Source organism: Gadus macrocephalus, chromosome 7, assembly GCF_031168955.1.
Source record: "Gadus macrocephalus chromosome 7, ASM3116895v1".
In the NCBI taxonomy this organism is placed as follows: domain Eukaryota; kingdom Metazoa; phylum Chordata; class Actinopteri; order Gadiformes; family Gadidae; genus Gadus; species Gadus macrocephalus.
This window is the reverse complement of record NC_082388.1, coordinates 22,680,376-22,697,528: the sequence shown is the minus strand read 5'-3', so window position 1 is coordinate 22,697,528 and position 17,153 is coordinate 22,680,376. Positions and strand designations below refer to the sequence as shown.

The window sequence follows — 17,153 nt, the reverse complement described above, 5'->3', positions numbered from 1 at the left end:
ACCTTTGAACAAAGTCTGGGAGAAATGTTCACCCATTGGAAAATTCGAAAACCATCTCTCTTCTGCTCCTTTCTCCTCGCTCTCTCTTGACAACTTTGTAATCTACCGACAATGGCTCTATTCAACCAATATTTACCAAGACAACCTAACACCACTACAGGTATTCTTGAGTTATTAACTACAGCTGGTCACTTTTCAAAAGTTTTTATCGATAAATTATGCTGAATAAGAAGTTACATTTTAAAATTGACGATACATCATTCCTGATAGATGACTAATATAACATAATAACAAAAGAATGAACTGGCATCAACCGACGACAAGATCAAAACCTGCCTTCAATTTCTAAAAATACAAGGTGCATGTTCTGTTTGTGTGAGCTCACGTTGCACCAAAGAAGGAGGGCAACACACGAGAAAAACACGGCGAGCTGACTTTGATAATGAGCCGCCTCTTCCTATAGTCGAGTGGAACTGCCGCCACTAATGCTGGTGGGTGGAAAGACTACTTGAGGTCGAGTCTTGAGGTCGCGAACCCGGGGAGGAAGCTACACAAGTACTCTGATCCTGCCCACGTTCGCCACACCATCGTAGGAAAATGGGTTGTGCGTGCCTTTTAATGTAAGGGATGAAAGTGCATAGGATACAACGTTCTGCAGATGGTAATTGAAATAAATCAGAGCCGATATGGAATGGACGGCTCAGAGGAGCTGGACTCTAATTACCCTGGGTGGGAGGGAGGGGGGGGGGTGGGAGGGAGGGGGGGGGGGGGGGGGGGATGCGCCCAGCCCGTGCCACCCCATTGGCTGAGCTGCTGCTCCTGCTGGGCAGAACCATACAGTCTACGGCTCGAACCCATTCAATTAGCATACAGCAGATTGTAGCCCGAAACGGAGGGGGCCTTTCCACATCCCGTGAAGAGGATTGTTCCGCTCTCTCTCATCCACTTATCTTCAGCAAGCCCTCTGACCCATCCCCTACCCTCGCCTCTTGCAGTAGGCCCCTAATGTTCACCCAACCACCGATGACCCTGACAACCCATAGCGAATCGCGAATGCCGCGAGGCAACGCTGACTCAACAATAGAGCGCTAAGGCTCAGGCTCATCTTAAGGCATGTTAACACACACACGCCCCCCCCCCCAGGATCCATTAGGTCCATCCACACAGCACGCCTTGATCGATACTTTCCAGAAGATACGTTGACAAGTGAAGTCGATCACTCAAGATGGCTGTTTGCTTCCAGAATGAGGCCTAAGACATGCGTTTGCTTTCAGACGGCAACGGAGACATCCAGCAGTGACAAACGGCTTTGAGGTGGGGCCGAGCCCCACCTCAAAGCCGTTTGTCACTGCTGGATGTGGGGGCAACAGAGCTTGTGGGGGGTGGGGTTCAGGTGGGGCCGTGGTTATAGCAGCATAAATACCAGTTGTCAGTCATGCATGCAAGACAACTGACCACCCTGCCCCAAAGAATCTGGCATGTGTTTTTGGAAAGAGAATGCTAACACCTGTGTGCTAGCATTCCAGCTAGATAGCTAGAAGAGCTCCTCTTGGCCGGGGGCAAAGGGACAACTGCCCCGGGGTCTGTGGTTGAAGGGCGTGACGTAGCCCTACATCCAATTTGGACAGGGAGGAGGGAGGTGGGAGAGAGGCGGGCCGGCACACAGCCACGCCAAGCTCAAGATTGCTTGTAGATTGACCCGTGCTTGTGGCATGGAGTGAGGGAGTCAGACAATAGGAACGAGCAGAAGTGAAATACCTCAGACTTCCATCCTATTGCGTCTTCGGTTTGGTCATTTCATGATATGTGCTTATTATCCTCCTCGTACAGAGCTGAGGGTGGTTAGCCATCAGAATGCTAGTTTGAGCCTATCATCACGAGCGACAAAGTTCACATTGGTTCAAGTTCAACCATTGTACAATAGGAATTCCAGCCCTGTCTCCCAGAGACAAAGTGAGACCCATTTGATTAGCTTTGAACATTTCTGCTGAATAACAATGAATCCAAACCATATAATACAAGCCGCAACCATTTAATACACGTTTTAATGAAGGGACAGAAGCTGGCCCTAACCAGAAGCCTGTAAATGCGGTACTTAACGCAACAATCTGTGGAAGGCATACCATTCATTCAAGCCCCTACCACGCAGCCAGCACAGTCAAGTGTGGGTAATGTGATATTGTGCTTGTGGAACAGCCACTTGGGCAGGCAGATGGCTCGCTATTCAGAGAAATCTGGATTTTACGAGAGCAAACCAATGGAATAGATAAAGAAGAATTGCCCTTTCTCCTGAAGCATAATGAATATATTGATGATGTAACAGTATATGGACCCTGTATCTTATAATGTAGGGTATTCAGAATGACTGGAAGATACCAACCTATGCCTATTCACAAAAAGTCACATCTTTCTTTCATATTAGTGTACTGCATTTATTACTATCATAATCACGAGCTGCATTACAGTCCAGGCGACAAAGCCGAGGAGCCATCTGAGCGGGGGATGCCCTTTGTTTTAGCCTAACAAGAATGAGACGCAAAACATCTGTCATGTTTCTCCTCCAATCCAAAATTAATGAGGAGCCCAAGGGAACTTCAGATTTCTTTGATTGTGTCACTCAGGAGAATACACAGAGTTCAGACAAACCATGCCAATCTAATGAAAAACAACAACCATACATGACTGTTTATGTTAACTACCAGACATTAGGCGAAAATGGCGACGGCTAAATTAAGATGAATTGGTGTAAAGGGCATTTCACTTTTTCTCACACAACTCGCATTCCTTCAGGTGACGCGTGTCTGCTGTTGTGATGGATGCAATGTTTCCACAATAGCTGATATGATCTTTTGATAGCATATAACAATGAACGAGTCGATTTAATTCAATTCGCGCTTTTAAATGACATAGAAACCAAAGATTGAACAAGATCTGAACTTACCTAAAGGGAATTGATGGAATCGGCTGTAGGATGCAAAGCTCTCATCCACTGAAGCGAAGAAAGTGTTTTGCGCTTTGAGCTCCAGTCACCTACAGATGACAATCGGTGTACATCTTTAAAATAATCCAATAGGTCTACCCTGGTGAGGCTGACACATCACTTTCAAAACTAGATGCGAACTCGGGAAACACCGGTCCCGCCGTGACTCTTACCCTCCGTTGTTGTGGGTAGTAGTGAGCGCTGCAGGGAGGGCGGTGTGTGGACCAGTCCGGTCTGCAGCTGCCAAGGACTGGAAGGGCTTCAACGAGAGGAGTCCCTCAGCGGCCAGCTTGGGGCGGCCACCCCGGTTACCATCGGTACGAATGAAACCAAGCGTAGTATGCCATTCCTCACATACTATATATGGACATATGTACAGGGTCACAAGGGAATATCTTGATTGACATTTCTGATACTAACCAAATTTTCCTATGGGACGAATAAATATGAGCTTCTACGAGATTGTTTACCAAGAAATGGGCCTGAATAGTGATGCTGAATAGTTCACAATTTCAGTAAGAAAAATAAGTCAAAGACCTGATGCAGTATGTTGTTTTTCCAAAGCACATTTGCACCAGAACAGACAAAAGGCTGTTCACTTGAACGGAGGCATGACTAGTGCTGCTGCATGGCGCTGACACTTTTCCAACATGATGTATTACTGCCCCCAGCTGGAAGGTTTAGGTAATAAAATTGTTAATATTTTTTTTTTATTAAATAATTCAGTGTACCCGGTGCATGCATGTCCCTTTGCCATATAGACAGCGGACTGCGTAATACATCCACTTGAACTGTACCAGGACAACGGTGTAAAACATAAACTTGAACTAAACGTGGGCAACTATGTAGCCTTAAAGCTAAACTTTCAGAATATTTCCTGCAGAGGCAGGTTGGACTACTGAAATCCAAATTTACAGATTGTGATTACAGAGTTTACAGAGATGATTCACAAACTCAGTTAAGCCGGTCATAAACTTAATATTGACTCAAACAATAAAATGAAGAATAGCTGATTCACAATTGCAACCGAATATGCGGTAGGCCTACATAATTACAGATATGAACAGTTTGTATTTCATAGCATGAAATCATTGTTTCCAAATAATTCTGAGGAAAAACTCAAAAGGTTATCCTTCAGATCTCAGTCTCATTTATCGCCAGATTATTTGTTGGAAATGTGTTTTATGAGAGGCTAGCTCATTGTGATTTCATGTAGGCTATTGCTTAGGCCTATCTCTTGTTGATTTTGAACATCCTTTTCTATTTTAGTTTTGACTGACATCTGAGTGCTGAAATGTCCAAAGACCAACGCAGGGATGATGTTACAGTAGAACAGCGAAAGAATTTTGAGAACCTCAAAATCAAAGTGAACAAAAATACCTCCCTGCTTCCACTTTTGTATCCAGAATGTTATTGAGGTTAACTGGTACCCAGATCTAATTCTACGTTTTAAAACGTTGTGCATTTAAGTCGATATTTGGACCAAGGTCAATCCATAACATTACTAACGCACTACGTGGCTTCAATCTAAAATAAGTTGTTTCAGGGTTTGGTTTTCATTTAAAATCAGTTGATCAAGATCTGTCAATGTGCGCATGTGCGCTGCCAGCCGCGTTCTCACAATTACTTTAACCACGTCCCAGCCAGGACCATGCCGAAGGAGGCGTGTTCCCGACCTTCATTCCCACTACCTGAGCTGTCTCACCTGGCTGCAAAAATGTCGTGGTTATGAAAAGAGTTGAAAATCCAATCACATTTTTAGTTCTACTCACTAATCCTCATCGAAATGCAAACGCCAGTAAAGGATTCCCCGGTCCATCCGGGATTTTACAGAACTGAAGTTCAGAAAACTACCTGGGACGTCCCGGAGCGATATGAGGCTCTCAAACCGATCGGCTCTGGCGCTTACGGGACAGTTTGGTGAGTTTACTCGCATTTTAAGTGGTATCTCTGCGTTTGAAATACTTTTGTTTGTATGTATGACTAAATTGTCTATGAAACCGTAATTTATTTTCTAAATGGCCTTATATGAACCATCTGACTAGTATTTCCCCCCGCTCTTTATCTATTTGTGTGTATACCAGTCTGTAACTCACGCATAGCCAAGGACTAGACGCGTTGACCTCTACTAACAACAAGACCCGTTGTGTACGCCGCCAGCTAAAGAGCATGTCGGTACAGGTCCACAGATAAGGGCACTTTAAGAATGTGCTGCATGCAGAGCAAACAATACCGAAAAAATAACAAAACAATGTGCAATAATAGGCCAGAGCTGTTGTTTATTTTAAATTGTCGGTCAGTTAGATGGGAATGCTTTCCTCTAGATCGACTGTCTTTTTCAAAATACATAATTTAACCTTTCTTTCAGGTTTAAACTGAAATGATATTACAATAAAGTCAACCCCTGATTTTTATATGCACATTTCCATAGCTCTGCCCTAGACAAACAGACCAAGGAGAAGGTGGCCATTAAGAAGCTGTATCGACCTTTCCAATCACTTATCCACACCAAAAGAGCCTACAGGGAACTCCGACTGCTGCGCCACATAGAGAACGACAATGTAAGTCCATACACTCAATGCTATCTGGTTTTGATGATGATGAATATTCAATAATCTATCGATTGATCAATCGATCAATCAATGGGTCGATCGGTCAGTCCACCTGTCTGTCTGTCTGTGTCTCTGTCTCTCCGTATATCTCTCCATCCATCATGTATGGATCTCTGAGACATACTCAAGGCCAGGCCGCAGCTACAGGGCCTCTCACACACCTGGGCTTGATTCCAAAACTTTTCCCTTGATCCCTTGATCCCTTGATCCCTCAGGGCCTTGAGTGCCAGCAGGAGCCCGATGAAGGAACGATGTGGGATCGGGACCGGTTGGGGCAGCTGAGCTGCTTCAGCCTCATTATAAGCGATTTTGACTGTTAATGATCCCACCAATCCCGAATTTTTGACTTTGTATATAGCCAACCACGTTTGTCATATGTTGCCATGTGTGAGATATGGTCGACATAGACTTTTGGTTTGGACGGGTGTCTGATGTTTGTGGATCACCCTCCGTTGAGAAGTATGGATGTGTTTCCCAACAGAATATCATATATTCAATGTGGTCTATGAAACCCTTTAAGACTGTATCTGTGATAAAAGACGATATAAATACACACACACACACACTCACTCACTCACTCACTCACTCACTCACTCACTCACTCACTCACTCACTCACTCACTCACTCACTCACTCACTCACTCACTCACTCACTCACTCACTCACTCACTCACTCACTCACTCACTCACTCACTCACTCACTCACTCACTCACTCACTCACTCACTCACGCACTCACTCACTCACTCACGCACTCACACAGTAATGGTTATACTGTGTAGGCCTGGTTTGCGTTTGGTATCCATGCATCAGCAGCAGATCACTAGATCCCTTGTGTCTCTCCTGTGATATCTCAAGGTGATCTCCCTCCTCAACGTCTTCACCCCTGATTCCTCGCTGGAGAAATTCCAGACCTTGTGAGTATAGAGTCAGGCACAACATTCCTTCCCTCGCTGTCAAAGCTTGTTCAGACCTCCTTGAGTGAGCGTCAGGGTATGAGTGTGTGTGTGGTGTGAGAGAGAGAGAGAGAGATAATGTGTGTGTGGGTACCTGTGTGTGCGTGTGTTCATGTTGGGATGAGAGGGTATGCGTGTCTGACATTCCACGAGGCAGATGTGTCAGAGCATGTACGCTATGTTTTGATGGAAAGGTTTCGTTTTGCTCTACCAGTTACAACTCCATATAACTTCGTTGTAACACATATACTTTATTACTTTTATTATACATGTGTTATTTTAATATCACTCATTACTCTCAGAATCACATTGCTTCATTCAAAGCCTGCTTCTACCTCCCTCCCTCTCTCTCTCTCCCTCTCTCTGTCTGTCTCTCACGCTCCGTGTCTCTCTCCATCTCTTTGTCTGTCTCGGTCTCTGTCCTTATATCTTCCTCATTTTCTCTTTCTCTCCCTGTCTATCTCTCTTTCTCTCTCTCTCTCTCTCTCTCTCTCTCTCTCTCTCTCTCTCTCTCTCTCTCTCTCTCTCTCTCTCTCTCTCTCTCTCTCTCTCTCTCTCTCTCTCTCTCTCTCTCTCTCTCTCTCTCTCTCTCTCTCTCTCTCTCTCTCTCTCTCCCTATGTCTCTCTCTCTCTCTCTCCCTATGTCTCTCTCTCTCTCTCTCCTTGTCTCTCTCCCTATGTCTCCCTCTGTCTCCCCACCCCCCTCTCTCTCTGCCCATAGTTACATGGTAATGCCCTTAGTGGCTCAGGACCTTGGCCACATCATGAAGAAGAGGCGGCTGGCGGATCGCATTGTAATCTACCTGTTCTACCAGCTCCTACGGGGGCTCAAGGTGAGTCCTCTGTGTCTGTACTTCGCTGTGAACAATAGATCTTTAGTCTTCTTTAGCCTTTAATCCGTGGACGTGTTTCTCCCTAGTCCATGTATGCTCAAAGTATATCTAATAAGTCATCGGCTCTTTGTCCAGAAATCCTTAAAGAATGGGTGTGTGTGTGTGTGTGTGTGTGTGTGTGTGTGTGTGTGTGTGTGTGTGTGTGTGTGTGTGTGTGTGTGTGTGTGTGTGTGTGTGTGTGTGTGTGTGTGTGTGTGTGTTGGTCTGTGTATGTGTGTGTGTGTGTGTGTGTGTGTGTGTGTGTGTGTGTGTGTGTGTGTGTGTGTGTGTGTGTGTGTGTGTGTGTGTGTGTGTGTGTGTGTGTGTGTGTGTTGGTCTGTGTATCTGTGTGTTTGAGTGTGTGTGTGTGTGTGTGTGTGTGTGTGTGTGTGTGTGTGTGTTTGCGGGTGTTGGTGTGTGTTGGTAACATCTCCCAACCTTTTGTGTTTGCAGTATATCCATTCCGCAGGGATCATCCATCGGGTAAGGGACAGGAGACAGGCTCCAGGCATCAACCTGTTTGGTGTTATCACAACAGATCTACACTGTTTGTATCCCCATACATGATGTGGATCATGTGCCTGTGTTATTGTTATGTATTAATACACCATCTTTTATGTTTTTTTGCTTTTAGGATCTGAAGCCTAATAATCTTGCAGTAAATGAAAATTGTGAATTAAAGGTAAGTTGTGAAAATGTCTAGGCTGTATTCTAAGGTGCTGTCGGTCCGAGTTGAGATTTGGAAAGAGAGAGAGAGCAGAAAAGAGCAGAAGGGAGACATATTCTGAACCTTACAGTACCAACCCAAAAAAAACATCCCTCCTTCCACTCTCTCGTCCATACGTTTCTCCTCCTTGAGATGTGTTGCATTTCACACACCTGTGATTTACCGGCAAGATGTTTTCCCTGAAATGAACCAATCAGGGAAGAGATGCCCTGATTGTTCAGAGATTTGCGAGGCGCGGTCTAAAATCTATACCGTCTTATGCAGAAAACAGTTATTCTACTAACAGAGCATTTCACTCACTAATAGGTGACGGATTTACAACTAATTACAATCAAATAATAGCTCTTCAATCTTTCCTACAGCCCCTATAAGATGTAACATATGACATGTTTGATATTTGTTGCTTCGTTAACAGTAGTCCATGTGTCTCCAGATCCTAGACTTTGGCTTGGCCAGACACCAAGAGAGTGAGATGACCGGTTATGTTGTGACTCGCTGGTACCGGGCACCTGAGATCATCTTCAACTGGATGCACTACAGTCAATCTGGTAACCAGTGCTATCTCACTACAGTCAATCTGGTAACCAGTGCTATCTCACTACAGTCAATCTAGTAACCAGTGCTATCTCACTACAGTCAATCTGGTAACCAGTGCTATCTCACTACAGTCAATCTGGTAACCAGTGCTATCTCACTACAGTCAATCTGGTAACCAGTGCTATCTCACTACAGTCAATCTAGTAACCAGTGCTATCTCACTACAGTCAATCTAGTAACCAGTGCTATCTCACTACAGTCAATCTGGTAACCAGTGCTTCCTCACTACATTCAATCTGGTAACCAGTGCTTCCTCACTACAGTCAATCTGGTAACCAGTGCTTCCTCACTACAGTCAATCTGGTAACCAGTGCTTCCTCACTACAGTCAATCTGGTAACCAGTAATCCCAACACAGTCAATCTGGTTAACATCACACAGACAATATGGCTCAGTTGATGAAACAATAGATTGCGGTTTGCCAATAACAATTCTACGACATGTGTCTAATCCTCTGCTCCTTTCCCTTCGCTTATTCTTCCCAATTTATAGTTGATGTGTGGTCAGCAGCCTGCATTCTGGCAGAGATGATTACGGGGAAAGTTGTCTTCCCAGGTCATGACAGTATCCTGAAATTCACCAGCATATATATAAATGTGTGTGTGTGTGTGTGTGTGTGTGTGTGTGTGTGTGTGTGTGTGTGTGTGTGTGTGTGTGTGTGTGTGTGTGTGTCTATTTGGATTATTATGTATTTCAATATCATTTAAATGAGAGATAATCTGTAAACTCTTGTGTAAAGCATGCATGCGTTAAACCACAGTACTATATCTTATCTGCTTAGTTGATCCTTAACTACCCTGTTCAGGTATTGACCAGCTAAAGAAGATCATGTCGCTGACGGGGACCCCTGCGTCCGCTCTGGTGCAGAAGATGCAGAGCGCAGATGTTGGTTCAGTTTTATTCTCATCCTTTTTAAAGCTTGCTGACTTTACATTTTTTGCATTTTAGTACAATAAGTAATAATGGCGTAAAACGAACCAAAGATGAAGTGATGTTGTTGTTGTCCAGGCGCAGTCGTATGTGCAAGGTCTGCCCCTTCAGAAGAAGAAAGTCTTCAGTGAAGTCTTTCCATCCATGGATAAAAAGGGTAACATGGTCCGCTTTAATTATCTACAATGATAAATTATTCAAATAATTTCTTAATACATTTTTATTCCATTGTTATATATTTTTTAATTTATTATGTCAGTGTTATCAGTTGATTATTAATAATTCCAAATAAAATTGTATCAATTACAACTACAAGAAAAAAATATTATTATTACAATTATTAAGAATACAATCATTATTATAATTGTTATGACTACAATGATCAGCAACCATTATTATTGGTTATTAACGGCTTAACACAAGCGAACCCTTGACTCATCCTCTCTTTGTCGCTGAAGCTGTGGACCTGCTGGAGGCGATGCTGCTGCTGGACCCGGAGAGCAGGCTGACGGCCGCCCAGGGCCTGTCCCACCCCTACCTGGCCGAGTTCCACGACCCGGAGAGCGAGCCCGGCTCCCAGGCGTACGACGACTCCTTCGAGAGCCTGGAGCTGGACATCGGGGAGTGGAAGAGTGAGTGGAGGCTCGTAGCTGGAGGACAGCCCATTCATCCTCCAGTCTTAGTGGTGGTACAGTCCATTCACCCTCCAGTCTTAGTGGTGGTACAGCCCATTCATCCTCTAGTCTTAGTGGTGATACAGTCCATGCTGAACTTCATAAAGGGTTTTACCTGACTTCTGCCAAGCAGAGTATTTTGGAGAACGTTAATATGCGCAGACTAAAGCAACAGGATAGAGCTCTTGCTTGCATTTGATATATTGTTTGAGTCAACATCCACTGAAGCCATACAGTTTCCTAGATGACAGATGTAAAAAAAAATAATGGTAGCCCTAATTTGCATAGTCTAAATGATCTGCTGAGGGATCATAGCTTTTAGATGTTTTATATATGTACCAGCTAAATTGTGGCGTTTTAACATTTAAAATAACAGTTACTCTAAATCGATTAATGCATTTTGTGACTGATGTTTGTGCTCTATCCAGGTCTCATTCACATGGAGATTATGACCTTCGATCCTGTCAACCCCAGAAACACAGCGATGTGAGACGCCAGCTCTGACGAATCCATGATGAAGTGGCGCCCTCTACTGTCCGAATACAATAACATCATATAGGCCCGTTACTGTCTGAATACAATAACATTATTGACCAATTCCGGTGGCAGCATACTTTAGATTTTAAATATATTTTATTTCAATGAAATCTGAAAGATGTAATAGACAATAGAACAGTCAAAGTAAATATATAAAACAAATATTGTGATTAATAAATAAGTTTTTTCATATCAAAATAGTGATCGTATTTTGTTTAATTAAGTTGTTGAGAACTGTGATTTTCTGGTCGCAAAGAAAACGGGAGCTCGGAAAGTTTTGCAGTACCCCCTATGGGCCCTAGTGATTCACTAGGGGGGCTTGAGGTACCTTGAAACAGATCGTTTTGGAGCATAATAAAACAGGAGTTATGAAGAATGAATAGGAACACAGCAGACATGTAGGTCCTTCTATGGACCTACATGTCTGGTCCTTCTAGATGTCTAGATGTCAATGTAAAAGAGCCGTTATTCACCAACAGCCCTGGACATTTGACCCGATATATATCTGTAGATGTCTAAACTGTGTCTAGCTGTCTAGACCATTTTCAACAATGACAACAGCATTGCATCGATCACCCTCAACATTCTTTACCGCAGATTACTTGTATAGATGTATTCACATGAATTTCTATACATTATATTAACTTTTCTTCCTCCAAAGAGGGGAACAGACATAAGAAGTGACGTTTAAAATATAGGAGTTCATGTTCAACTATATAACTTGTGCTGGAGGATATCGTAATTTACGCTAGACTTTTATGTTGCAGTAGCTCTGATCCTTTCTCTAAGAATTCACCCGACAGGACACAGCCACATTATAACAGTAATTATGCTTTATTGCCATATTCCATTTTTGTCCCATGAAAACCTTTACTTTAGTCTTTGGCTACAACTGAGCATAAAAATAACAAATTAATATAAATGGGAAAAAGTGATTGATCAGCAGGGGGGTAATGTAGCTATCCTACGTTACCCAGCGAAGCTCACTACCATGTCCTTAAGCTAGATAGGAACCAAATCTCTTGAGAAACAACCTATTTACTTACCCGCTTGGCACAAAGAAAATAACCCGCCGAATGCAACGCTGCACTCGATTTCAAGCATCCCAAGAACACACACATGCACGCAGACACACATCGAACGCAGGCACTGCTTCACAATTCAAAGTGGTTGTGAAAGGCATTTTAACACCTAACTATGGAGGCTCTTCCACAGACAGCCTCACCAACCATCAAAGAACTGTAGCATCATGTGCAAAACATTGTCGCCAACCGTCGGCAGCGAGAGTCTCAGGGTTGCTCGTTGTCGTTATGGTTGTTGTTGGGGCCGCCCCCCTGGGGTCTATATACTGAGGGTGTTCAGCGCTGGCACCAGCGTCACCGGCTCTGGCAGGTTCTGGTTGTGTTCTGGGGCTCCTTTGCTCTGGATGACCTTCTGTCGATGCCTCTCCTCCTGGCGCTTCTTCTTCTCCAGCCGCAGCTGCTCCTTCTTCAGCTTGTTTGAAACCTGGGCGTCAGGAAATAGGAAATACCCTCAGCCGGGATCAAAACCAGAGCGCAACACCAAAGTAAAGCGAGTGCTGAAAACCAAACGCGTTGCTCTTCACTGACAGCTGGCTTCACCGGCATCTCGACTCAAACCTATACACTTTTTAACTTATTTTGACATTTTATTCATGGTATCTTGCGACACACTTATAATCAAAGCAGGAAACAAAGAAAATCAAGTGAACGATACTCTGTCCCCCCCATCGCATACCTTGGCTTTCTGCGCGTTGTTGCCCTCTGGTGGTGGCCGGGGGTCACTGCCTGCTGGGGGGGTCCCACTGCAGGCCGAGATGGATCCTGGCTCGGGGTCTAACAGCCACTCAGCGTTGAGGGTGGCTGCGCTCAGCTGCCCGAGGTACTCCTCGTCATCTGCCCCACGGGCAAACACACACAAAGACCCTCAATCACTTAAACCAACAACAGGGAAAATCACCAGTTTTTGAAAATCTGGTGATTTTCACCAGATTTTCATACGTACCGGCTTTTCGTCAGGTTACAAAAAAGGCGTGGTTTACCGTGGACTATTTAGTGGACCGTATCCACCTTGTGAATTTCAGAGGATTCCGACACAGGTCATTTAGGAGTCGGCAAGGGGTAGTGAACAATTATATTTGTTGTGTTGATTGGAGCATATCCAGGATTTCGCTTTGAAAGAGGATGGGGTCAGGATGAGGTCTCCGACCTTTCCAGTTGAGGCGACGCCCTTTGCTTGTGAGCAGTCCACCCTTTCCTTGCTCCTTTGTTTTTTTATTGTTATGGTCGCCTGGTTGCGGTATTTCTCAACAACAAAGTTGACCTATCTATCGTTTAGAAATGAAAGGCTCGATTCTATTTCGGTTTCACCTCGGACACACACACACACACACACACACACACACACACACACACACACACACACACACACACACACAAGCGGATGTAGCTTGTCAGATCTACATCTTCATTCCTGCTCTTCAGACCGCTAGGATGGGCGTATGTGGTGGTCCTCACCGACGGCTGGGTGCTGATAGGTGCTCAGGATCACGTTGTCCTCGTACAGCGGGGGAGAGCGCTCTCCCGCCGTCATCTGTCCGTCTCCAAACTGCCGCTGCTGCCCGTCAGCGTTGTGCAGATTCTACGCCGCGTCCGACGGGAAGAACACGGAGCACACACGGGACACGTCAACGGTGGCTCGACGGGGGGCGGGGTCAACAGAGCTGAACGGGGTTTATACTTTGGTCGACGTCAGATCAAACCGTTTCCCAGATGGGATTGGTGTCACAGTACAAATTATAGGAAGCAATAGGATAATTAAAAGGTTTAGATGAAAATCGAATTTATATACCAAATACTCAATGAGTAGTAGCAATGTAAAGGTAAATAGATATAGATATAGATTTTTACACATTGATATTCATATAGATTTTTGTATATTAGGTTATATATAATATTATATAGTAGTCATTGCTGTGTGTGATCAAAACAGCCCAAATCTATTGAGACATTGAGGATGTATTCTTTCGTTCCAAATACAACAGCAATATTTGCAACAGAAACCTGCATTCAAATCTCAAGGAGATTCGATGGGAGTGCTTGGTGTGTATGTGTGTGTTTGTGCATGTGTGCGCGCGTGTGTGCGCGAGCGCGTACCTCTATGCGCAGCTGGGCCGGGCTTTCCGAGTTGTCTCCGATGCGGCGGACGCTGTCATAATGGTCGCCGTAGCGATAGGCGATGTGCATCTCTCTGCACGCGTGCTTGTCAACACCTTTGATCTGCACAGAGGAACGCGAAGCAGGAGCTTTACACTCCGGTTCACTGACGCCGAGCGCCACTGCCTCGTGTTCTGTAACCAGCAGACGCCGTCCCTGGTGTCAGCACCACCCACCTCCCAAAGCGGGGTGTTCAGCTGGTGAATGACCACCTTCAGTTCCTGGCTGCGGGCGAAGGCAACAATGGCGTCATTACCGGCAAACGTTCCCGGCTGGGAGAGGTTAGACACTGCGGGCACACAGAACAAAAAACACACAAAATGGATGGGTCAGCAAAACCTTGTCAGCCAGGGAGTCGCAGAACCCGACATATCATTCTCTTCAAGCCATCCGGAACAGATTATCTGGCTACTCGAGCCAAATGAAAAGAGGATGTTTTGGATTCTAGATGTATGACTTATTAACCAACTCCAAGGTTCACGAAACAGTTCAATAAATGGAGGTGTGCTGGCTCCTACAGTGATCTGCGAAGGGGACGTCGTCCTCCACAAAGGGCTCAAAGTCCTTCCGATGGGACTTCATGTACTCGACCGTCTCCTGGCGCAGGTTAATGTGTCCCCGGGAGTGGCCCTCCAGCTGGTCCCCCAGAGCTCTGAACAGACAGTTCCTGCATGGGGGGGGGGGGTCACGTGCATAAACGCATTACAAACACAGGACCGGCTTCTTTAACCCACTGGGCCGGTTCACATGTGTGCATTGATGCATGTTTCTATCCTCTATGAAGGTCTGAGAACCATTCGATTCATGATGTATTTCGTGCCCTGATTGAAACAGTCAATGACCATTTAGCAGGTAGAAATAAATTCAGGGTTACATACATCTTCCCTCTGGTTGAGGATAGGCCCTACTCCGCACCCGGCGCCCAAAGTTTAACGTATTTTATAAACTTTTAATGCGCAGTGAAAAGAACCGTAGAGAAGAAAAAGGCGCATCACGAGCAGTTTCAGTATCTGATCGCTAAACATTGTAGAAAGAACCTTAACGGGAGGCATCTTGAGCAAACTACTACAACTATTACTACTACTACTACTACTACTACTACTACAGTACCACTCTCTCACCCATCTCCAGGTATCTCTCTCAGCTTCAGGCCCAGGCTCTGCAGCTGATTGGAGAAGCTGACAAACTCTTCCCCATCATCGGCGTCCTGGGGGCGGTTCTTGCGGTCTTTGGCGATGGCACGCCGGGCTGCCCGCCCGTCTCTCTTGCGCTCAACGTCGCCTTTCTTGTTGCCGCGGACCGGTTTGACCACCTGCTTCCTCGACATGGCGGCCACACTGGTTGTTGCCGCCTACTGTAGAAGAATGAACGCAACGTCATTAAGGATTGTGTTTGGACCATTTGTAGATCGCTCAAGGTCACTCCACTGCAACCAAAAGAAGAGAAAGACACATTTTGGGGGAAGCAGATTGCAGATGTTGTACGAGGTCAATGTGCACCCCACCAACTAGTCACACATAGTCAGTAGTAATTAGTGGTTAGTTAGCAGAACAGGTTTTGTCAATCCAAAAAACACCTGCCATCAGCCAATGGCTTATACTCTTTGGCAGGTAAAGACAACTTTATAAAAGTTAATTTTGGAACCTCAGTCAGAGGTTTCGCCTTTTAATCCTGGGTTTTGCGGTTCGAACCCTACTGCGTGAATTGACGAGTTAGTTACGTTGGGGGAATAATTAGGGTTGGTTGGAGCTGCATCGATACAAGTGTGTCTTCTGTAGTAGTAATATGGCTCCCTAACTTATACACCTGTCTCCATCACACCGACCAATCCACAAAGTATAGATTCCATTTATAATAATAACAAGTACAATTCGTAACAAAACAAAACCAATACATTTTGCGTGATGGAAAACTAAAAATGTTGAGGTCTGAGCTAGTTAATAAACAAGTTCGTTTTAATATGTTTTAAATAATAAAGTGAGTTAAGCTGAGTATTCAAAACCCAGTTGTTTCATACGGTCTTTACGTGGAGCTGTCTCTTACTTACTCCCTGTTCGGTGCTTCTCTCCTTGTCCAATGGACAGCTTGGCAACTTCAGATTTCCTTCCACGTCTTTGACTTTCATCAGTGAACGAACCTGCGTGCCCTTTGTTGGGTTAGTTTGGGTTTTATATTGTGAAATTGTGAATATTTCCCTTGGTGGAAGAAGTCGAGGGCAAACCTGCCAATTAATATATGGGCATGTAGCAACTTGCTAACATCTGCAGCTAGCTTCCTAAATTGTTATATTAATCAAATGTACATGCATCGTTTGCCAATTAAAAATGCAATTTCCAGAACTAAGTTGATGAGGATTTTTGACCAAGCGCAAACGCATTACTTACATGTACTATTTCTTTGAAATCCCTAAGATATCGCTTTTGTTTTGGCGAAGGCAAAATAAATTCGCTTTACTCTTCGTTTTGTTTACAAATCCACTTCCGCATAATGTAGTTTACGTCATATGGTACGGAACCTCGATAAGCCCAAACCAAGTTGCGCAGCCAGTGACATCTGCTGGCTTGTTACAGCAATTTTAGTTAGGCAATTATGTAGAGATATGCTCAAGGCCATGTCATTTTTGAAGTAGACTTATTATTTATATCTACATTCAAGGAAGATACTACTATGGACAACCCAACAATGGACTTCTTATAAAAAGAGTAACCCTGCTCTCATCCACACATCTGGCTGTAAGGCCATAGACTGTAAAGTATATAGGTAAAAGTTTTGACTTAATTCAGAATTCAAAATTCCCCCAAGGGTTGGTTTGATATATTCCGTTGTGCTCCAATTCCTGCCATATTTGTGACACAGAAAAATTGAAATGTGCTCAACAATATTTCAAACAAAATGTTTAAAATATATATATATGCTTTATTAAAAAATATGTGTTTCAACATTGCAGTTGCAGTTAATTGACCAGTACCAATTTATACACACAATATGTTGTACTGGGCCACCAAGAGCGCTTAAACAGCTGTTCGCCAATTAG

General features: G+C 44.4%; 3 protein-coding genes across 9 annotated transcripts in view; 1 reads left to right on the top strand and 2 right to left on the bottom strand.

Moving 5' to 3' along the window:
- plxnb1a (plexin b1a) overlaps window positions 1-3,608 on the bottom strand; it is a 48,043-nt gene extending 44,435 nt beyond the window's left edge. For 2 of the 4 annotated variants that reach the window (XM_060057426.1, XM_060057428.1), the window contains exon 1: window positions 2,942-3,608. The gene's annotated coding sequence lies outside the window, so the exon portion shown is untranslated. The remainder of the gene's footprint in view (window positions 1-2,941) is intronic. The other 2 variants (XM_060057427.1, XM_060057429.1) reach the window with 2 other exon arrangements.
- A 999-nt stretch (window positions 3,609-4,607) lies between these two features.
- zgc:171775 (STKc_p38 domain-containing protein) lies at window positions 4,608-11,081 on the top strand. The gene is made up of 12 exons (XM_060057458.1): window positions 4,608-4,900; window positions 5,412-5,541; window positions 6,450-6,508; window positions 7,269-7,380; window positions 7,873-7,902; window positions 8,054-8,101; window positions 8,580-8,694; window positions 9,235-9,306; window positions 9,548-9,627; window positions 9,751-9,829; window positions 10,131-10,304; window positions 10,775-11,081. Exons 1-12 carry the CDS (start codon window positions 4,767-4,769, stop codon window positions 10,834-10,836), a joined length of 1,095 nt encoding a protein of 364 aa, XP_059913441.1. The 5' UTR covers window positions 4,608-4,766; the 3' UTR covers window positions 10,837-11,081.
- Window positions 11,082-11,696: 615 nt separating this feature from the next.
- Window positions 11,697-16,657, bottom strand: otud3 (OTU deubiquitinase 3). 4 transcript variants are annotated; one of them, XM_060057461.1, is made up of 9 exons: window positions 16,504-16,651; window positions 16,167-16,256; window positions 15,241-15,473; window positions 14,638-14,786; window positions 14,296-14,408; window positions 14,060-14,182; window positions 13,421-13,544; window positions 12,642-12,799; window positions 11,697-12,389 (listed from the first exon to the last, which is right to left on the bottom strand). In XM_060057461.1, the coding sequence occupies exons 3-9, from the start codon at window positions 15,444-15,446 to the stop codon at window positions 12,225-12,227; spliced, it is 1,038 nt and encodes a 345-aa protein (XP_059913444.1). In that variant the 5' UTR covers window positions 15,447-15,473; window positions 16,167-16,256; window positions 16,504-16,651; the 3' UTR covers window positions 11,697-12,224. The 4 variants fall into 4 exon arrangements, with proteins under 4 accessions (XP_059913444.1, XP_059913445.1, XP_059913446.1 ...); XM_060057462.1 differs by having other exon boundaries at window positions 16,167-16,265; window positions 16,504-16,626; XM_060057463.1 differs by lacking the exon at window positions 16,167-16,256 and having other exon boundaries at window positions 16,504-16,657.
- Window positions 16,658-17,153: the final 496 nt, after the last annotated feature.